We start from the raw sequence: 22,660 nt of genomic DNA on the forward strand, positions 1-22,660 counted from the left end.
TAGCTAGCTAGATCTATAAATAGATAGATAGACAGATCTATAGGTAGATGGACAGATAGATCTATAGAAAAGCATATAGATCTATAGCTGGGTAGATAGATCTATGTAGACAGACACATCGATCTATAGGTAGATAGATCTATAGATAGGTAGATAGATGGATAGATCTATATGTCGATAAACAGACAGACACAAAGGGCAGGTGAAATTCACACTGTGACATGAGTCCATTATTTAGCTAAGGCTCTCGCATCTTATCCCATCAGAGAATTTTGAAATGTAGGTTTTATAAAAGGGAAGAATCAAGCTTGTAACACTTGGATTCACAGAACACGAGACAAACCTTCTCAACATCAGAGCCCCTTCAGATCTGCTCATTTCTTAGTGCTTCTGACAAGCACCCCAAACATCAACAATCACAACGAGAAAAACCCTCTGTCATTCAGCCTCGCAATGCAGGAACATATATAAACAACTAAATGTGAAAAGCAGTGGCTCATCATTTATCAAGAACCACCAAGAAAAGAATGATTTCCCACAACTGACTCATTTGCAATGTGTTTCTTAAAGTTCTTGGGTTTTCCGAATGCCCAGCTTCTTGATTTGCTCTGCTTTCCAAGTCACCATGGCCCAAGGTGAACTCGAAGGGACCGTATGTGCTGCAGTAAGACAGCATCCCAGCCCTGGCACCCTGCATCCTGGCTGCCTCCTGAGCATCCTGGCTGCTGAGACCCTGGCAACTCTCCTCCTGGTTCTCTCCCTCCCTTCCTCTGCCTCCTCCATCACATCTCTCGTCTCAGTTCTCATCACCTGCCCATCCCTCTTGTGTCTGAGAGAAGATCTTACCTCTCATAACCAAGCAGGCACCTGGGGCCCCTCTGGCTGCTCATCTGCGACCTGTGCACGTCGCTCAGACCTCCTCCCGCTCTCCGCCCTCCTCTGTGCTTCGCCTGTGGCCTGCCCCTCTTCTCCATCTGCAGCCCACATCACATGTGCTGGGAGCCCGGCCACGCCTGACCACCACACACAGGAGTCCCGGGGGGACCGGCAAATCACACCCTCTTCCCAGCCTGAACGCTAGTCCACTCAGGAAGCAACACAAGAAGCAGCTGTGGGGCCCAAAATATCTACTGTGGCTACAGACTAAACTGGAGAACACAGGGCAAGAGGTCAGGCCTCAAACCAAGCAACCAGGCACATCATCTAAGACTGACCCCAGAGTCGGGCAGAGCCCGCTGCCCCAGCAGCCCAGGCCCTCACCACTCAGGCACAGAGGAGCAGAGCCGAATGCGTTTTCTGCAGCCCAGCATCCCCCAGAGGCCAGAGCAATGGGCTACGCCACGCTTCCCCAGTGCCTCCTGCCAAACTCATCAAGCAGAGGAGGGGTTACATGAAGGGAGAGAGGCAGGAGTGTGGCAGCTGCTGGCAGACTCTCCACGCCCAGGGATCATTGCTGTCCGCCGGGAGCATGGCCCATGTCCACTGTCCCTGCCTGTAGATGAGCAAGACCAGCAGAGGTCAGGCCTCAAGCCAAGCAACCAAGCTCATCATCTCTCCCGGTCACAGCCAATGTCCCCTCGACCTCCACAGCTGCCTCCTTCACCCACTGTGGGTTTGCAAAGAGGAGGGAGGGGAGGCTTGACCAGCTGCCCCCACATTTCATCTCAAGGGGACCAGTGTCCTAGGATCTAGGATGAAGCTTCAAGAGCAAAAGGATGGGAGTTCCCATAGTGGCGCAGCAGTAAACCAACCCAACTAGGATCCAGGAGGATGTGAGTTCCATCCCTGGCTTTGCTCCGTGGGTCAAGGATCCAGCATTGACATGAGCTGTAGTGTAGGTGGCAGAAGCGGCTCAGATCTAGTTGCTGTGGCTGTGGTATAGGCAGGCAGCTGTAGCTCCGACTGGACCCCTAGCCTGGGAACTTCCACATGCTCAGGTGCGGCCCTAAAAAGAAAAAAAAAGAGCAAAAGGATGAATGCAGAGCCAGGATGGGAAAAACATCAGCCGCCACCACCCCATCCCCCCACATTCAGAAGCAGCAGTTGGGTCAAGGGATCGGCAATTGGATCCAGAAGCCGCCGATGGGCACTGGGGCGCGAACGGAGGGCGGGACGAAAAGTAAATTGCTGATTAATTTTAATACCCAGAAAATGAACAATACAGCTGAAATACAATGTTCCGTCACCGAAGAGCTTCGATTTACTGAACTGATCGCGGAGATCATTCAAACATCGAACAGCGATGAACATGAAACTCACCCAGCTTTTTAATTTCGTGTGTTCGCTCATCTCTTGTCAGCGGAACGTAGTTCATCCTCCGGCCACTCTCCCCGTAGCCCAGAAGGAACCCCCGCGACCTGCGTGGACTCTTGGCTCCAGACATGCGCGGCGCCTTCCACGCCACGGACAGCCGGTCGTCGGAGGATCGGACTCGGACCCGCAAGGGCTTGTTGGGCACGTCCTTTTCTTAAAGAGGACACGACACAGAAAGCGTGAAACAGCACAGCCCCGAGCTCACCATCGAGGACGGAAAGCAGGTCCCAGACGGAACCGCAACCATTAGCAGCTGGGCTGAAACAGCTATTTTTAGTCACCAGTTCTAGAAAGAACATTTCCCCCCGTGGGTATCACCCCTCCGTGTACCCATTCTTCCCCGCATTTCAGACCCAGGGCCCAAGGACCTAAAGTGAAAACATACCGTGTTTCTTAGAAACCGCCAGAAATCTTAGATGCCGTACAAGGTTCCTTTTCATCTATTTCCTCTTGCGCCCTTAAAGCCACAACTGTATATCCTCTGGTGGAACTGAAAGGTCAGTGTAAACCATAGCAAAGACACTTACATGCTATTTTTAACTGTCCCCTGGAAGCTTTTCCAGTATGAGGTTGGGAAAAAAAGAAAAGAAAAGAAAAGAAAAAAGAAAAGAAAAGAAAAGGACTTTCCTTGTCTTTATGTTGAATCACTGAGAGCTAAATACCACCTTCTGCTTTTGATCTTAAATTTTCTTTTCTTTTCTTTTTCTTTCTTTTTTTTTTTTTTTTTGTCTTTTTGCCATTTCTTGGGCCGCTCCCGCGGCATATGGAGGTTCCCAGGCTAGGGGTCCAATCGGAGCTGTAGCTGCCAGCCTACGTCAGAGCCACAGCAACTCGGGATCCGAGCCGCATCTGCGACCTACACCACAGCTCTCGGCAACACCAGATCCCCAACCCTCTGAGCAAGGGCAGGGATCGAACCCGCAACCTCATGGTTCCTAGTCGGATTCGTTAACCAGTGCGCCACAACGGGAACTCCCTGATCTTAAATTTTCTTATGTGTCCTTCAGACAAGCCCTGCTGCTACTTCCAGGGTCTGCTGTTGCCTTCCTGCTAAGCTAATCTGTTTCAAGAAATCCCCTTAGTAAATTCATCAATCTCTAGACTCACTCTCACTGTCAACATTCTCGAACCAAGCCATGCGTGTGGTCAATACTCAGTGTTCCAAGTTCTGCTTTTACATCAGGGGCTGATAAGTTTGGGAATAAGAGCTATAAACTGTGATGACGCCACTACCTGGTCCGGACAGTGCGCCACATTCCAGCCCTCTTTGAGGATCCAGTTACCTGGATGTGCGTCTCCAGGTGTGTGTCTCCCGTGTTGTGTAAGCCAGGTACCTCCCAGGCACGCTTCCTCCACCATCCACCAACCACATCATCAATTCAGACTAATTTTATTAGACTGGAAAATTCTCACGTAAGCTAATATTTCAGCACTATATAGCACAATAAATAATTAACCACTGGAGATAGTTATTCCAAAAAGCTGGACACCTGGCTCCAATGAATCAAACTAAAAGGAATGTCTTGCATCTTAGCTGGCATTACCCACTTAGTCATTGGGCACCCGCATTCCTAAAGGCTGCTAAAAGAAGAGCACATAATGGCTCAACAAATATTTTCCCCAATCCAAAAGTAGTGATTTTATTGAGATTTTCTGTGTTTTATCCAATAGTGTAGTAACTGAACTAATTATATGAAAACCTTTGTTATAAAAAAACTTTGTTGTGCATTCAAACAAACTTTGTTGTGTGTGAGTATAGCCACTTCCATTGAGGTTATACTAAACTGATTTCAGTTTTATTCCAAGTTTGGAAGTGGGCTCTTATGCCAACGTCTAGCCTCTATAAAAGTTAGAGGAATTATGCAAATGAAAAATATGCTCATCTCTACGTTTCAGAAGAAAATAATCTGCCCACCTCACATCTGTCAGAATGGCCATCATTAAAAAGGCTATAAATAGTAAATGCTGGAGAGGATGTGGAGAAAAGCAAACCCTCCCCCCCGTTGGTGGGAACGCCATTGGGGCAGCCACTACAGAGAATAGGATGGAGGTTTCTTTAAAAACTAAAAACAGAGTTGCCGTAAGATCTACCAATCACACTCCTGGGCATATATCTGGAGAAAACTCTAATTCATAAAGTTACATACACCCCAAGTTTCACTGCAGCACTACTTAGAATGGCCAAGACAGGGAATCGACCCAAACGTCCATCAACAGATGAATGGATAAAGAAGATGTGGTACATATACATACATATGCAACGGACCATGACTCAGCCATAAAAAAGGAAGGAAATAATGCCATTCGGCAACACGAATGGGCCTAAAGGTTATCATACTCAGCGAAGGAAGTCAGAGGAAGACAAATATCACATGATATCACTTATATGCGGAATCTTAAAAACTGACGCCAGTGAACTGGTTTATAAAACAGAAATAGACTCTCAGAGAAAACAGACTTATGGTTACTGAAGAGGATGGTGGGTTGGGGTGGGAACCAAGTGAGGGGTTTGGAATTAAGAGATACGCACTACTTTATATAAAATAGATGAACAACAAGGACCTACAGTATAGCACAGAGGGAACTCTATTCAATATCTTGTAATAACATATAATGGAAAAGAACCTGAAAAGGATAGCTTACACACACACACACACACATGTACACACACACACACGTGGGTGAGTATATACACAAATACACATAAAACTGAATCACTTTGCTGTACATCTGAAACTAACCCAACACTGTAAATTAACTATACTTCAATTAAAAAAAAAACTTACCAAAAGTGTTCATTACTAATAGCCCAACTCATTAATGGTACAGCATTGATTAAGTATCAACTGAGGTCCTGTGTTAATCCCATGAGTTGATAAATTCTATGAGTTCCTACATTAATCCTATGAATTGACTTTTCTCACAATTTCCCAAGGGGGGGTCTCTTGCTTCATACTCATAACGATGTGACACGATGTTTCTAGAAAGATCCAGGCTGCCAAATCTTGTTAAGTGTGTGAGTTACCTGTGGGTGACTGGCAACATGAATTTTTTTTTTTTTTTTTTGTCTTTTTGCCATTTCTTGAGCTGCTCCTGCGGCATATGGAGGTTCCCAGGCTAGGGGTTGAATCGGAGCTGTAGCCACCGGCCTACACCAGAGCCACAGTAACTCAGGATCCGAGCCGCATCTGCGACCTACACCACAGCTCACGGCAACGCCGGATCGTTAACCCACTGAGCGAGGGCAGGGATCGAACCCGCAACCTCACGGTTGCTCATCGGTTTCATTAATCACTGCGCCACGACGGGAACTCCGCCACATGAATTTCTTCATCAGCCTGTGTCACTGCTGAACAGGCTTTGTGTGGGGCTAGGGTAAGAATATTTTTTTTAATAAATGAGGGAAATATTCTTGCAAAAAACGACTTATGAAAAGCGAAATCTGGATAAGGAGCTGCATGTTTAGTCTCAATGAAGCTCTGGTTGGGTGTTTAAAGTCAGCACATTTTTGGAGGACTTCATCAGAACAAAACACATAATCAAGTTTACCTTTTCAGGAACAGTGTTGGCGTCATTTCCAGATTGATGCAAAGTTATGAAATAAACTTTACCTGAGCCATAAGCGGGGGAACAGGGGTCGAGAGAGGACATTTTAAAGGGAGCCGGAAACTTGGCTTCAGCCTCTTTACATTCTTTAAGTCATAATTTTACTCTACGGGCCTCCAATACAAACCATCCCCATCCAAAAAACCCGCTTTTATGGAAGCCCCTCTCATGAGCGATGCCACGGCCTCTCGGAGGCGCACCCCCTGAGGCTGGTGTGTGGTTTCGGGTGTCCAGCTTTGGGAAGGGCCAGGATTATGTTTGAAAAAGCCTATCGGTGCAGATGATCTCCGCTGTCAAAACACGAGGCTTATTTTACGTTAAGGAAAAGCTCAAACCTCCTCAAGGGAACCTTAGCACTGAGAGGCTGAGAAAGGACTTCTGTTCAAGCTGCCACAGGCCATTTGCGCCGCTTCTCCTCCCGGGTGAGATGGGCGGGTGTCCCCCCACCCACACGCCGGCCGCAGTCTGTCTGTCTGTTCCCCCGGGGGCAGCAGTGTGCGTGCCGGGTGTCTGCCCGCTCTCATCCCCTTGCATGGCCTCAGGACTGCCCTCCACAGCTCCTGGTCTACAGCCCCGCGTGACACCCCCACGCCCCTCTCCACTGCGGAAAGCCACACATCAGCACAGGAGTTCTGGAAGGACCTCCTGCAAGACGGGCAAACCCACCGAACACACGCACAAACATCTCACAGGAGTCAGCTCAAAAGCAGATTACTCCACAGCAATGGCCTTCCCCTCTCTGTGGTTCTGCCTCGGTCCTGGGACCCGCCCAGCCTCCTTCTCACAGTGGAAACAGAGTTTGTGGGGAGCGCTGGTACCGCAGGACCGTGGGGAGGCCTGGAGGGCTGTGCTCCAGGACAAACAGCCCCTGACACTCAATAGCACACTTGTGAAAACAACACTCACAAGCAAAAGACCACTGGAATTTCCTCAAGTGACAGGAAGAAGGAGGGGTGGGCTCCAAGGACAAGGAGCTCGGTCTCGGATGGCACACGTTTTTGCCTGCGGTCCTGCCCCATGCCAGGCCAGGCCAAGCCACCAAACATCCCCCAGCCTGTATGAGCTTTCCCCCAGGGCTCCAGGCGGCTGTCTAACCCTCCGCACCAGGGTTCGAGAACGAGGCCAGGCCTGCTACACAAGCTTCGGGAACAGGCTGAGGCTAGTCCGTAGCACCAACCACGCTGCCTGTACTATGCAGACTGTACCCGTTGTCACAAGCTCTCAAGGGGTCTATTTTAACGGTCCTTCCAACATTTCCCAGGTAAGCAGGTGCCATGTCATAATGCCCCTGAGAAAAGTAACCTTCAAAAGGTGAAATAACTGACCCTAGGCCACACAGCAAAGTGCCAAGAAGTGACCTGAACTCAGCCACTCTGAGGCCAAGTTCTGTTCTCATCCAACCAGCAATCCTCCATGCATGCCCGCCCCTCTCCATCTGCATCCCACCAACCACCCAACCTCTTCTGCGAATCAAAGTGAAACCAGGCTTCTGAGCTGGACAGGCCCCCTTCCAGGTGAGCATAACGCCTTGCACAGCAAGCATTACAGTGGCATGGCTGGGTCAGGGGGCAGTGTTCATGGACCGGATGGAATACTCGGCAGGCAGCTGATGAACCAGAGAAGGCCTCTCCCCGACATCTGTCCTAGACAACTGTCCCCAGACAGCTCGGAAGCCACTGACTCTGAAACTAGAGTGAAACGGGAATGGCACCCCCGCCACCCAGCCCTCTACCTTTTAAATCTCCAAGTTTACAAAAGCCAGCCAAAATACAAAATAAAATGTAAAAGTAAGCTTTGATTTTAGAATAGCGTTAGATTTACTGAAAAATAGCGCAGAGAGGTCCCCTATACCCCAGCCAGTTTTCCCTGGTGCATTAATGTGGTACATTTGTTACAATGAATAAATCAACATTGCTACATCCATATTAAGGCCCAAATGGGGTCCTTCTGTACAGCACAGGGAACTATGGCCAATCTCTTGGAATAGAACATATGGAAGATAATATGAAAAAAGCATGCATATATATATATATATATATATATATATATATATATATATACATACATATATGACTGGGTCACTGCTGTGTAGCAGAATTTGGCACAACACTGTAAATCGACTATAATTTTAAAAACAGAAAATTCAAACACAATTTTTTCTAAGTATTTTGCACATTTACTTTCTTGAAAAAGTTCCCATTGTGGCTCATCGGGTTAAGAACCCAACAGTCTCTGTGAGGATGCGTGTTCGATCCCTGGCCTCGTTCAGTGGGTTAAGGATCCACTGCTGCCAAGAGCTGTGGTGTAGGGTGCAGATGAGGCTCGATCTGGCATTGCGGTGGCTGTGGCGCAGACCTCAGCTGATTCGACCCCTAGCCTGGGAACTTCCATATGCTGCAGGTGTGTCCATTTAAAAAACAAAACAAAACCAAAAAAACCGGCCTTTATAGATTTTTTATAGACCATGGGAGAGTCCCTGTGTAAGTGGATGCGCACATGAAGAAAATCTATTCATATGGTTCAAATTCACTTGCAATGAAATTATCTGTTTTCTCTAAGCCGTGTGCGATAGCCTCACGGAAGCCTTCTGAAAATTTTCCAATAAATCCCTATAAGTCTTTTATCTTGAAAACAGGAAGCCCCAATTGCCAAAAGCAGTCACGTTCACATCCACCAGGGCCGCTGTATTTTACACTTGGCAGGACACCCTCCCCCCATCGCTCTGAGTACAGCCTCATCCGTAGGTTGTGTGCAGAGCTGGTGGGTCACAGGAGTCCTGCAGTGCTTCCTTACACACCGTCCACTCGGCCGGCCAGCTGGGTGAGACAATTACCACGAGGACCAGAGCAAGCATCCGAAAGCCAGGCAGAGTCAGAACGCCTCTCCTGACATGGAGCCAGCTATGCAAATGGGCAGGTATTCTGAAATTGTAAGGAGTTAAAATCTGCTCTTTTCACAAAGGAAAAAAACAGCCTAAGTTTCACATGCTGCTTTGCCCTCTTACAGCTGAGTGCTAGTTAGACGTGCAGCTTCTGCACTGGGCTTCCACGGGCCCTGAAGTCAGGTCTGAATCTGCAACTGAATCTGCTTCTGCCTCCCAGTGCCTGTGTCACTTTGAGAATCCTCCCTGAAGCTCCGTGTCCTCCGCTGTAACGTAGTGTCTGGCACACTGGACACTAAGTAGAATCTAACCCACATAAAGCCCCTCACACCGTACGGGCATCTGTCAAGTGTGCAGTAAGTGTCTGCTGGGTCTGTGGTCGTAACAAAAACGAAATCCCTCGTCTATCAGATTCACTGGATGGATGGGCGGCTCTCACCCAGAAAAGTGAGCAGTGGTCACGCCACAGAGCTTTCTGTGATGTCTGACACACAGTGGGCCCTGAAAATATGTGTTTCAGGGAGTTCCCGTGTGGCTCGGTGGGTTAAGGATCTGGCATTGTCACTGTTGCCGCATGGGTGCAATCCCTGGCCTGGGAACTTCCGCACACCAAGGGTGCGGCCAAAAGAGAAAATAAAATGTATTTCAAAGAACCAGATGTGGGCAAAAGAGATGGACTTACTGCCAAAGATCCTACATCGAAAACCTTCTCAAATATGAGGCTGTCCACATCCAGGTGACTTTTTCTTTCTTTCTTTTTTCTTTTTTTTTTTTTTGCATGATAAGCTGAGAGTGCTTCTTCCACCCCCCAGTATTTGAAATACTCTAAAGTCTTCCTTTAATGGCCCATTTTCCTCTGTAATAAAGGAGCCCGGTATGTTTAACTACAGGCTGAGTTTTTGTGTGATTGGCTGGGCCCAGCTCTTTACTGACAAAGAGAAAGGAAATCTCATGCCTCCATTTTGGAATAGGATCTGTCAGAGCAACACTAAGCTTCACAGTCTACTGGACCCCTACCAGGTAAGGCTTTTGACAGTAACCCATAGTACCCCATTTACAGATGGTGAAAGCGGGTTTCGGGAAGATGAAGGGAGCATCTCGAAGCCAAACAGCAGCAGGCACCAGCCTGGAACCCAAGCCTGTGGAGCCATAGCCCTGCTTCTCTCTGCCTTGTTCAGAAGCTCGCAGTGGCTGCAGAGCTGGTGTCACCAGCAGCCAGGCTGTGCCTGCAGCATGGAACCTGTCTGGGAGAAGGGCCTTTGGGAACCTCACGGTCATTCCCAGTGAAGGAGGTTTTGCGGTGCCAGGAATCACCATCTGAGACTCCTGCCCCGAGAACGCCGACGTCAGAAGATGCCAGCTAAGGTCCCAAGGGCCTGGCTGCTCTCAGGGGAGGTGTGTCCACTCACTCCCCCCAGACCCACTCCTCACACAACCCCCCTTACATCGACCCGAGTTTCAGGGCCCCAGTATGGGATTAACAGATTATAAACTAATACAAGTAAAATAGATAAGCAACAAGGATTTACTGTATAGCACAAGGAACTAAACTCAATATCTTGTAATAACCTGTAGTGGAAAATAATCTGAAAAAATACACACACATACATATAAAACTGAATCACTTTGCTGTACACCCAAAACTAACACAATATCGTAAATCAACTATACTTTAATTAAAAGAAAGATTATCTGAAGAGCCGAGTCTCCCCACGGCCTGGCGGCCTGACTCACCCCGGGAAGCAGTGTGGACAGCAAGGGGAGCATGAAGGTGACAAGCAACATCTCATCATCCTTCAGAGACACCAGAACACAACCCCTCAGCTGTCGCCTGGATTCGTCTATTGTTGCTGCTTCTCCACGGGTTGAGAGAAGAGAGAAGGTTTTAAAAGAAAAGGAGAAAAAAAAAAAAAAAAAAGAACAAGAACAAGAAACTTGATCTCCCCCGAGCTAATCAATGCCCGTTACTAATAATGTTAACGAGTGGGGGAGCCTTCTAGTAAGCATTTAAAATTAACTTTGCTATTTTTTTTTTTCTTTTCTGGCCTCCCCACGGCATAGAGATTTCTCCGGCCAGATCTGAGCCGCAGGTGCAACTTCGCGGGGGCAACGATGGGAGACTTTAACCCACTATGCCCGGCCAGGGATCAAACCTGCATCCTGGCGCTGCAGAGGCGCCGCCAATCTCATTGTGCCACAGCGGGATCCCCAAAACTAACTTTGAAAGCAAACAATCCTAAGTGCCCTCAGTTTCAGATTTCTGCTGTCCCCTGTCCAGTTCTTCACAGGAACTCCTCTTTCTTGCTTTCCAGGATTCTGCAGGGACATTCAGGCTGCCACCAGATGAGGAAGCCAACTCCACATGGGGTGTAGAAAGGGGCGATGTACTTAGAGGCCAGCCCCGCAGGCTGGCACCAGGCTGCCAGCGTCTGTGCCCCCAGACATGGTCCTTAAAATCCAGCAGGACTGTCTCAGAAACAAAGCAAATATGCCTCAACCATCCTGGGACCACTCCCTTCCAACGGTTTTGTTTCGTTTGGCTGTTTGTGGCACAAAAATCCTGGATCACTTTACCCCTCAACGGAGCTCCTCAAACTCTTCATCCAAATTGGTGTAATAGCAAAGAAAATGATCTCGGACCCCAGAAGCCTGGGGGCATGGCCATTTATCCATGATCTTGATTTTATTTAAAAAAATGCATTTGAATTTTGTAGATTACTCTATAATATTTGATGTTTGTTTTAAAGTAAAAAATAACATTTTAAGTGACTGGCCATCAAGCAAATACTTCCCATCAGAACTGCCTAGTTGATCTCCTGCCTCCAGGACACCTGGCAGTGCCACGTTCTCCAAGTTCCGAGAACCTAGTTTGAGAAGCCCCAAGAATGACCGGTATGTCAGCAGCTTCAGGACGTCATCCAAAATGTCAATCACTGGCTCACTTTGGCTCTGGTGGTGCTGTGAGTATCAGTGAAAACTACACCATCCATGTCCCTGCACGGGACAGAGGCGACACAGGCCAGGTCGCCCCCAGACAGAAGCCAGTGGGACATAAAGGACACAGGCAACGTCTGCACAAGTTGGCAACGAAGCCCTGCTTTGCTACTGGAGCAAGAATTCAGTGGTCCTACAACTGCATGGACCTGTCCCTTAGTACATAATCCCTTTGAGGGATGTCTCTCCCAACGCTAAGCCAATGATATTTCTCCACCACTGCGCAGGCAGCAAGATCTCTGCATCCTACTCAAGGCAGGCGCTCAGCTATAAGCCTGGAACAGCAATGCAGGTTGCTCAGCCGCCTGCACCAGCGCCTAGGGTGCGCCTTGCCTGGGTCAGCTCACTGGCTCCCATCCCTGGCCCAGGCCCACTGATTCCTCCAGCGGAAGGAAGGGTGGGGGGCTCCCCCAGGGAACCAACTGTAAAGGGTCCACCATGAGGGATGCGAAAGCATGTCTTTAGAAGCATCTGCTCTGGATCCATCTGGTGGTGCTTTTATTTTCAGCGGCACTTCCTGAGGATGCATGAGGCCCAGAGAAAGCAAAGGAAGTGATAATCCTTTTCTGATCTCCTCTTCGGGCTGAAACGCAGACAGCTGGCGTTTCCTTGCCAACAGCAGAGCACAGAGACAGCCTCTCGGTCGGCCAGTAGAAGCTAGGAAGAAGGGGTGCTAAACATTCTAAGGAAAATGATGCAAAGGTTTTTTTTTTTTTCGGTTGGGTTTGTTTTCATCTAAAGCTCTTCTGCATTTGCTTCATTCGGGAGTAGAAGGGTCAGCCGATGCAGTTGTTTTCTGGTAATGAAAAACCTGGTTTTGCAGCTCAGCTATGGATTATTTCAGTTTTTTAGGGCTATCCAGCATGCCATTTGCAAACGAAAGATCCAGTTACTCTTAGCACATAGGTCGACAGCAGAGGCAAGGAAGTGCTCTCTTTCAGGGCTGGTCTCTGCATTGGCACTGCGGCCACCACTCTGCCTCTCCCTCTCTGCCCGCACCCCATCCTGCCCCCATTGTCACTCAGACAACAAGAGAAGCCGGTGACAGATATGCAGTCAGAAAGCAGCATCCAGCCCCCGAGACGAGACGCTGGCCCCATCGAGGTGTTTGGTTTGTCTGCAGGTCCCCCTAGGACGGGAAGGCCAGGTGAGCTGACATTTCATTCAAGGCCACACGTGGGGACTGTTCCTCTCTCCAGCTTTCCACAGCCCCTGCCCCGCTCCCTTGAAGCTGCCACTCAGCACGTCATCCAAAATGTCAATCACTGGCTCACTTTGCAATAAGCACCCATCTGAGGAAAGGGCCTTGCTCCTGGTCACCTGCTTCCTAAGAGGTCACTGAAGGGAGAAATCCATGCGCAGAGATTTACACTCATCCACGTGGATACGGAGATGAATTCTGCAAAATGTGGATGTCAGTCCTGGCGTCCTCGAAGGCTGCTCCCCGCCGCTGCCGCTTCCCCTCGGCTCGCCCCCGCTGAGTCCTCCCCACAGCACCCTCTGGCCCCCACTGAGTCCTCCCCACGGCACCCTCTGGCCCCCGCTGAGTCCTCCCCACAGCACCCTCGTTTGGGCTGGAACTCCTGAGTTCTTCGAGCACACCAGAGAACTGCTGGCCTAAACGCAGTTAAACAGCTTTGCACACAAGCCCGCCTGGCCCACTTGTTATGATTAAAGAATGGGCTCTAAAATTGGTGAAGTCTAGCGACATCCTAACGTGACAGTGGCTTTGAAACAGGCCCTCAGATCAAGGATTGGAGCCCAGGATGAATGTGGAGGGAGGGCCCTCACGGCGGGTGGATCTGACTGTGTGTTTGCAGAGCAGCCCGCCTTGAAGAGTCCAATCACCAGAGGCATCCACGCCATTCTTCACCCAGGTCCCTTCAAGAATTCGGATCCCTGATTAAAGACAGCCCCACTGCGGCCGCCAATGGGGCCGGCCCAGGCCCCTCCCCAGAGGCAGCGGCTGAACAAGACCACCCATCTTGCAGAGCCCGGGCGAGGAGCCGAAGCAGGCTCCCAGTGCATTTCGCCCAACTTCCCGAGCACCTGCTATGTGCCTGTCCCAGACTCTGGAGATATAAAGATGAGCAAATCTCAATGCCCTCCCCCCCCCGGAGCTCACCACCCAGGCCAGGAGCCAGAACTGGTTCTGCCCTGCAAATTGCACACTTAAAAAAAAAAACCTAATTGGAGTTCCCGTCGTGGCGCGTCAGAAACGAATCCGACAAGGAATGATGAGCTTGCGGGTTCGATCCCTGGCCTTGCAGGATCGAGGATGGGGTTAAGGATCCAGCGTTGCCGTGAGCTGTGGTGTGGGTCACAGACGAGGCTCGGATCTAGTGTTGCTGTGGCTGTGGTGTAGGCAGGCAGCTGTAGCTCCAATTAGACCCCTAGCCTGGGAACCTCCATATGCCGTGGGTGCGGCCCTAAAAAGACAAAAAAAAACAAAAAAAACAAAAAAAACCCAAAAGAACCCTAATTAATTGCATGAGACAGCTACTGAGAAAATAATGTCTCAGGCATGATTAATTCCTTGTGGGCCAGAGACTTTTTAAGTTGAAACAGTATGTGAAAAGAGGACAGGCTTTGATTCATAATTCGTTGAAACTCTGAACTGGGCTGCACTTGAAGCTCCAGCCTGGCAGCCCCCGGACCCGGTCCCAGGATGACCTGAGCTGACGGTGCCCCCGAGCGGCCGTGCCGTATGTGGTTTGCCTGCTGCTGTCCTGCGCTGGCTCCTGCACCCAGAGTCACGTTGACGCTGCGCTTCAGTTTTATGACGTTAACACGGCCATCTCCTTGGCTCATTTGGCAGAACTGCTGTCGTCGCACAATGAGGAGGGGAGGGTGACGCTTCCAGCACATCGGTGGAGACAGTCCTTTCTTCTGGGCACTTGTGTGTATTCAGGCACAGCCCCAACACCCAGACTCTACAATTCAGTGTTTCTTCCTTTACAGATATGCTCTTTGGATTTGCTGACCCAAGACACTCCAAGTAGGGTGGCGATGAAGGCAAACGGCCACTTTTCAGGAACCATTCCCAAGTGCTTGCCAAACTTAGGATCCCTCGTTCGAAACACCTTCGTGTCATCAATTCGTGACATGTCAAAGCTGAAAGGAACCCCGGAACCTTAGAAGGAATTTTAGAACTCGAGAAGGTTCTAAGGAGCCCAGAGCCTTCTTGGGAAGCCTCATCATTGTACAGCTGGGAAGTCAGAGGGGCTGAGAAAAATCAGCTCTCACTGGCGGCTGAGCCTGAGCCAGGGGTGCAAGCGTGAGCAGTGACATGATTATGGTTTGAGGGATTAATGAGGCTCTCAAGTCAAGAGATTTGGGAAGACTCGGGGTCCGAAGTTTCAAGTTCCATGTCAGAAACCTTTAAAGGAACTGGCAAGAAGATGCAGCTGAAGATGGGTGCTCGTTTTGAGGATGTGCTGATGGGAAAGACCAAAAGGCAGGCTTGGGGCATCCTTCCTCGTGTCTGCAGGCATATTCCCCGTGAAAGGAGTGTAGGTAAGAAGGGGAAGAGGCCGTGCTTTGGTTTTCACGGTTTCATAGTTTGTCTCGGTGTTGAATAATTTGACACCTGTTCAAATCAGCTTTTGAACCAGGTACTATGGGGGAGGGGAGGTTCCAAGATGAACCCAACCTGAGAATGGCCTTGGGGGTCTAACCAGGCTCGTAAAGAACTTTACATGTATGAAGTGGGCCTTACAGAGATGGGGTGACAAGAACAAGGAGCTGGAGCCAGGAGAAGGGAAAGGAGCCATGAAGGCTTTGAAGTCAAGGCAGGGAGGACCCGGGAGGTCAACCCTGCTGACCTTTACCCCCAGGGGGCAGGAGGCAAGGTCACTGCCCGAAGTGAGAGGAAGGCGGGAGGAGGAAGATGTCTGAAGAAAGTGGCCACATTTTGTGGGAGAAAGGAGACAGGAAAGACAAGGAGAGTAATTGCCAAGCAGAGCCCAGGGCCCAGATGGAGATGGAAGAGCAGCTCTAAGAAGCTGTCACCGTGCAGATCAGCTTAGCTCTTCATTTGACACCCAGGAGGTTCAGCAATGAGCATGCAGGCGGGGACACCAGACAGCAGGATGGAGGGACCTGGCGTGGCTGTGCAGACACCAGGGTGCTTGACATGCCGGGCCCCCGATGAAATAAGCAAGAAATGAGCCAGAAGGAGATGGCTTCTGGACCCTGGACATGGGGAGGGTCCACAGACCCACAGCCCGACTGCGTCTGAAACAAGCTTCTGACAAATGAGGGCGCTGACAGAGCCTGAAGCCAGGGAGTCCCACAATTCCAGACATCAGAGGGGAGCAGCTCTTTCCTAAATGACAACAGGTGACGGTGGGAAACCACTGGTGAGGCTCTCGAATGCGCCACTGTCACGGAGGATGTCACACGCTGCCAAGGACGCAGGTGTGGACCAAGTGCCTTCAAGCTCTTTGGATTCAGGGAGCAAGCTGGGGGTCAGAGGTCACTGTGATAGGACAGGGATGGCTGGACTGCATGGGTCATGCCAGTGTTGGTTGAAAATGGCCTAGGAGGGCTGTGAACTCTAAGCTGAACTTTAGCCTGAGCTATAATTTAACCGTCCAAAAAAAAAAAAATAGTAAGCTTCATGTTGCTTGTAAAGCTACATTATATTAAAAGATAAGAGTAAGCTACATTAAAATATAATGTAAAGAAAGTATGAGGGAGTTCCCCTGGTGGCTCAGCAGTAACGAACCTGACTAGTATCCATGAGGATGCGGGTTTGATCCCTGGCCTCACTCAGTGGGTTAAGGATCTGGCGTTGCTGTGAGCTGTGGTGTAGGTCGCAGACACAGCTCGGATCTGGTGTGGCTGTGACTGTGGTGTAGGCAGGCAGCTACAGCTCTGATTCAACCCTGGCCTGGGAACCTCCCTATACTGCAGGAGCAGCCCTAAAAAGAAAAAAAAAAAAGAAAGGATAAGGCATAAATCAGACTTGTATTTCAGTGCTATGTCTAGTTTGGGTTTCATAGCTTAAGGAAAAAAGCACAAAGGACTAGATTTCTTAGGAAAGCACAGCTTCATTAAAAATACATGTGATCCCTACTGAGAGCTAACATTTCCCAGATGAAGAGCTCCATGAAAGCATCCCTGAGAGGCTGGAAGGAGAGGTGGGCGGTGGTCCTGACCCCCGGGCCTGGCTCTGCAGATCGAGTCCCAGAAAAAAAGCTAAAACAACTTCAGAAAAGTCTGCAGAGAAGCTAAAGAATAAGATTCCAATATATGAAGGGACCTGAGACATCCCTTCCCTGGGGACCAAAAAAAAAAAAAAAAAAAGGAGTGGGGGAGGGGGGAAGGGGGAAGAGAAATACGGGTTTACATTCAACAGGAGAGATTTTACATTTAAATACTATCAGCGCTTTCTAACAAAAAGCTGTGAGGAGCTGCCCAAAGAGGAAGCCAAAGCATCCACCCTAGAGCTGCACTTCTGCTTGGCTCTACCATTTCCTGAGTCCTCAGAGTGCTCACATCTGCAGGAGGGACCCGTCTGAGAATCACTCCAGTCCTGTCCGCCCCCAGGACTTCCTGCATGTCCCCTCCCCCCCACTCGTGTGGCTGCACGGACAGTCCCCATGGGGCCTTAGGCTGCTGCCTCCGTCTTAGCAGCACCTCGCAGGCTCCCCGACCCTGCCTCTTCCATATCACAGGGCTCTTTGCTTTTCCGAGGATTTAGGATTATGTTACAGGCTAAATGGCTCAATTCTGTGTCTCCCCCCACAAATTTGTATGTTGCAGACCCCCCCATCTCAGAATGTGACTGTGGGCTGGAGATGGTGCCTGTGGAGAGGTGATTCAGTTAAAATGAGGTTCCTAAGGTGGCCCTGACCCCTTCTGATGGTGTCCTTAGAAGAACCGGGCATCTGGAGGCCAAAGACACAGAGGAGGCCACAGAGGAAAGGTGAGCCGAAGAGAAAGAGCCGGGGAGAAATCAGACCTCCTGAAGCCCCAGTCCTGGACTTCTAGCCCCTGGACCTGGGAGGAAATACATTCCTCTTCTTGAAGGGAACCCGTTGGCAAGAGTTGGTTACCGCCTTTCTTCCTAAGTAACAGACACAGGTCACATGCATGGCGTTTTGACATGTTTACTGCCTTTTGTTCGCATTAGAATACAGCCTTCGAGAAGGCACGTCCTTGTCTACCTTATTCACTATCGTGTCGTTGGCACCCAGAATTGTGCCTGGAAAACCACAGCTACCAAATGAATAAATTAAAAAATTCAAGTCCTATTTTTTGGCAAAGACAAGGAGGTCAGCATGGACTTCAGACAGCCACGGAGGTCTGAAATGCGAACTGAAACCACTGCTTCCAGCAGAAGCAAAGACTGAATTTTCCTCCCCTTTCAAATAAATAGGCAAAGATGGTGCGGTATTACCAGATCAAAGCACTAGAGCCAGCCCTTGGGGCCTCACACCAGGTGCAGATGCTAATGTCTGCGTTTCTAGGACAAAGCCCTTCCTCTGAATGAAGATGCCTAGAATTCACAACAGTACTTCTTTTGCTGAACAGGATTAGCATATATTAACCATTCCTCAGAACAACGGCATGGCACATCTTCCAGACCTTATTTTAAAAGGTACAGATGCCCAGAGTTCCCGTGGTGATGCAGTGGAAATGAATCTGACTAGGAACCAGGAGGTTGTGGGTTCGAACCCTGGCCTCACTCAATGGAATCCCGCATTGCTGTGGCTGTGGTATAGGCCAGCAGCTACACCTCTGATGCAACCCCTAGCCTGAGAACCTCCCTATGCTATGGGGCGGGGGGGGGGGGGAAGGGGGAGAAGGTACAGATGCATGTTGATCACTTATTGATAATTTCTCTTCAAGTAGTTTTACTATTTGCATTAAGAATGAAATGTAATTTTCCTGGAGCACTGTGACCCATGCACTCCGGATATGCATTTTTGAAAGTCTTGTTTCACATCATATATGCTGCAAAAGGTCTCAGCTAGCAGTTTCTTCCAGGATTTTTTAACATGATTTCTGACGGGTACCATGTTATGTACCATAGCAGAGCTTTCTTTGGCAACTAGAGCCCACAGAGGCTCCTGCAGAGAGAAGTTAAAGGATTCCACAGTCCAGAAAGCCAATAGAGAGCTGGGGCATGACTGTGATTCCCAGTTCCCAGAGTTTCTGTAACATGTGCTTACTCAGAAAGGACACACACACACACACACACATACACACACGCATGTGCACACACATTTCAATTCACGAAGGCATGACAAATTAACTACTTAAAAAACGACTTGTTCTGAAACTATCACTCAGAAAACTTTACCAGGAAGATGATAAAAAACAACATGGTTATTTAAAACACAAAGTATAAGGTTCAGATACGAGGCGCGGTCCATCTGGCAGGAAGAGGTTTACGTGTGCTTGTGAACGTTAACATGTTTGTCTTTCCGGCAGACAACCTCCGAAATAAACATCCTTTCCTTTTTCGCACATTTTCTAGGTGTACTACCTTCTTGACTGTTTTACTGTCAATGATTTCACTGTCCTTGGCTTCTGTCCTTGTCTCTCCTAAGGCCCACCCACTGGCCGCTCTCCCGACTTCAGCTCTCGCTCTGTAGCGTGATGTCTAAACCCGTGTCCGCCTCTCGCTTCTCTCCTCCAACTCCCCAGGCCCTCATCCCCAACCACCTAGAAGACGTTTCCACCACACCCCCTCCAAACCAACGTATTTGAACAAGAACACCTCCCCTTTCCCAGAAACCCCATTTCTTTTCCTGCTGGTTCTGCTCTTCCACTCCTTTTCCATATCCAGGGGACCTCGGAACCTGCCTCCGCGCAGCAACTCTAACCTGAGAAGGAGACGATGGCCCTGGCTTTCCACACACTCACCTTGCTCCCGACAATAATACCAGGCGGGTGTACTTAACACCCTTGCTCCTTGCCCCACTGCCTGTGGACTATCGCCCACCCACGCTCTAAAAGAACATCTTCCGCTTTGCATTATTTTTAACCAGGAATCAAATATATTCAAGAAACCCACAAGAAATGTCAACACTTTTCTCAACACGTAAAACATATGACCAGACAACATGAGCATCCAAATGAGGAAACACATAAGATACAAATATGGAGCAGAGATGGAAGGCAGGTTATCTAAGAACGTATCACAAAATACCCCATGGATAAGAAAAGAGAGAGGCCTTGATGCCGCATATTAGCCAATAAAAGCCACAGTTTGGGGGGCCCCATTCGTTCCTGCCTCCACGGGTAGGAGAGCCGCACACCCCCTCCCCGGGCCAGGTCTGCCATCTCCACCACCATATTTGCCTGTTAACAGTGCAACGGCACCCCCAGATGTAGACGCGGACACACCCCCACAACCAGCACATGAAAGAGCGGTGAGAAATGAGAAACACCGGCCACAGTCTGGTCCATCAGGTGCAGGGCAGATGGACCAACACTGTGCGGCACGTGGGTTAGTGCAGCGATGGGAACTACATGAAGGTTTGTGAGCGCATGTGTGTGACAGAAGCACAGCCCTCTTTCGAGACGGTGCTTCAGTGGAGACATGAACCCGATGAGCACAAAGTACCTGGGACGGTTTCATTAAATGGTCCTGGACCCTTAATGGGAAAACCATCAATCTTGATCCATTCACCTCCTAAATTAGGAAAATGCAACCTGATAGTTAGAAGGGGGGACTATTTCAGTGCATCCCTAACGTTATTTCAACGATCCTCTCAACAGTCATCGCAAAGATGTGCTCCGTGACGAGGCACCTCGACTGTAGGAACTACGCGTATCGCTGGGCTTTTACACACGGTTTACTCCAGCGACTACGCCACAATTTAAGACAAAATACTAAGAAGCTACCGCCATTACTTTAAAAGCAGGCATACGTCTTTCCTAGTTTTCAACCTTTCAGCTGGCTCTACGAGCCTTGAAAATTTCTCCTTCAGGAGCTCTTTAATAGTTCGAAACTTTAATTGACCTGAAGAAGCAAAGAGAAGATGCTCCCAGTCTAAGTAACAAAATAAAGCCTCCAATTCTAGAGACGACTTACCAGGCAGGCTTTCAGCTCTGTACACTGGACGGCTCACTCCTTTGCTGTTTTCTGCAGTAACCAGCACAAAGTACACTACCCCCGGCTCTGAAACATATGGTTTTACATCAAGCCACCATTTCAAATCTCCAAGAAGGACAGTTTAAGTCACTGTCTTCTTACACCAGTTATGACCAAACCAAAGATAAAAATCCGAATTAAGGGACATGGCTAACGATAGCTGGTCTGTCATTTCTTTCATCAAAATCACTAATGTTCCTCTCGGGCAACTCAAACACCCCTGACCCAAAGAACACAAAATTTATTTAGTACAAAGTACATGAGATGTGTACTAAACCTGGATTTCTGAGCAGTCAACAAAAAAAGGCTTTGGAGTTTTTTCATGTGCAGTCAGTGCAGGAAACAGAAATGCACTCTCTACCAAACAGCTGTTTTAACCTATAGGGTCGAGAACTACAAACATTTCCCAATGGAAACTCCAAATGGAAACCCCCAAAAGGTAGTCAGAAAATTTCAGTGTGTCTCAGAACATTTAGCACAGGAGAAATCTTCAGGGCAAGAAATCAAGCTTCACGTAATTTTCTTCTTTTCGCAATGAAAGGTTTCCATTGTGCTTATTGCTTTTGACTCTTTCATTCAACAAAAACCTAGAAAGACACTTCCTGTAATCTTGGAAACACTTATCTCAAAAAAAAAAAAACCAAAAAAACCCAAAAAACTGGGCTTCACTTTTTGACTTGCCCCTAGGGGTCAAGGTCAAATTGCAAAGGTCGCTTTGGCTGAGATCTGGAATTGGTTGGGTTGCAAAAGGAAACCCAGTTGCCACGTTACTAAGGGGGTGTGCCCTGAACCCACAGCTTTGCAAAGCAAAACTCTCGCAGGGCTGCTTTTCCTCAACATGCATTATGATCCTGTGAAAGGGATGCAAAGGTGCCAGTTCCTTGAAGAGATGAAAGCTGGTGGGCATTTGAGGGGCCGAAGGGTTGGAGAGGTAAGAGCGCTGTCAAAGGCAATAATGAATGATTGCATGTCTCAAAATGAGGAGCGTTCCTTGGACAAAACTTCAGTTCTCAAGCCAGAGGCCCAGGAAGAGTGACACATCTGGGACCCCTGCTGTGCTCAAGCCCGGTCTGCCTCCTGTCCGACTATGGCAGGGCCTGGTGGCGTGTAGGGTTTGGCACAACCTGCTGGACTAACTGGGGAATGTTCTAGGTTCAGACCAAAAGCAAAACGATGCTTCTCTGGGTACTTTCTCTCTTTATTCCAGATGTATCCACATTTCAAACAAACGCGATCCACATGTCTCTGCTTCTGTTCGGTCAACTCATCAGAAACTTGCTTGGGAGACTCTGTTTTCCGTGAATTGTAGGCCTCTCTTTTTGCACGTTTTTATTCTCTGCAGCAATTGCAGCAACCCCAGGTTTGGGCAAGCCAATGTGACCCTGCTCGTGCCTTTGGTCCGACAGAACCCCCGTTTAACCTCATGGTAGGTTCTGCGGGGCCCTAGTGACGTGGAGGAGATTCAGGGAAGCGTATGTTTAGCTGGAATCATGAGGAAGGGATTCTGTCTCCCTTCTGTGCACCCTCTCCTCTGAGACCCAGAGAGCCTAACAGCTCAGCGCAGGAGGTGGACAAGGAGTGAGTCTGGTGGACAGTGGCCAGGAATCTGAGGAGTCAGGAGTTGGTTTTGACCCATTAAAGGAAGGCAGCAGAATGCCAACATGGCCAGAGCAGACCCGGCTGTCCCAGAGGCTGACTGCTGCTACTTCCTTATGATCCATCTTAAGGTTGGACCATGAGATGGTTGTAGAGTA

The 22,660-nt window shown here is 49.0% G+C and overlaps 1 protein-coding gene across 3 annotated transcripts in view; it reads right to left on the reverse strand.

Moving 5' to 3' along the window:
- Positions 1-22,660, reverse strand: part of FNDC1 (fibronectin type III domain containing 1) — a 98,029-nt gene that overhangs the window by 49,366 nt on the left and 26,003 nt on the right. For 2 of the 3 annotated variants that reach the window (XM_047769817.1, XM_047769816.1), the window contains exons 3-5: positions 20,847-20,933; positions 20,376-20,444; positions 2,260-2,466 (exon numbers count right to left, since the gene is read on the reverse strand). In XM_047769817.1, coding sequence (XP_047625773.1) covers positions 2,260-2,466; positions 20,376-20,444; positions 20,847-20,933 — 363 coding nt within the window. The remainder of the gene's footprint in view (positions 1-2,259; positions 2,467-20,375; positions 20,445-20,846; positions 20,934-22,660) is intronic. The other variant, XM_047769818.1, reaches the window with a different exon arrangement.

The sequence above is a fragment of the Phacochoerus africanus genome, chromosome 2 (genome assembly GCF_016906955.1).
Source record: "Phacochoerus africanus isolate WHEZ1 chromosome 2, ROS_Pafr_v1, whole genome shotgun sequence".
NCBI lineage: Eukaryota > Metazoa > Chordata > Mammalia > Artiodactyla > Suidae > Phacochoerus > Phacochoerus africanus.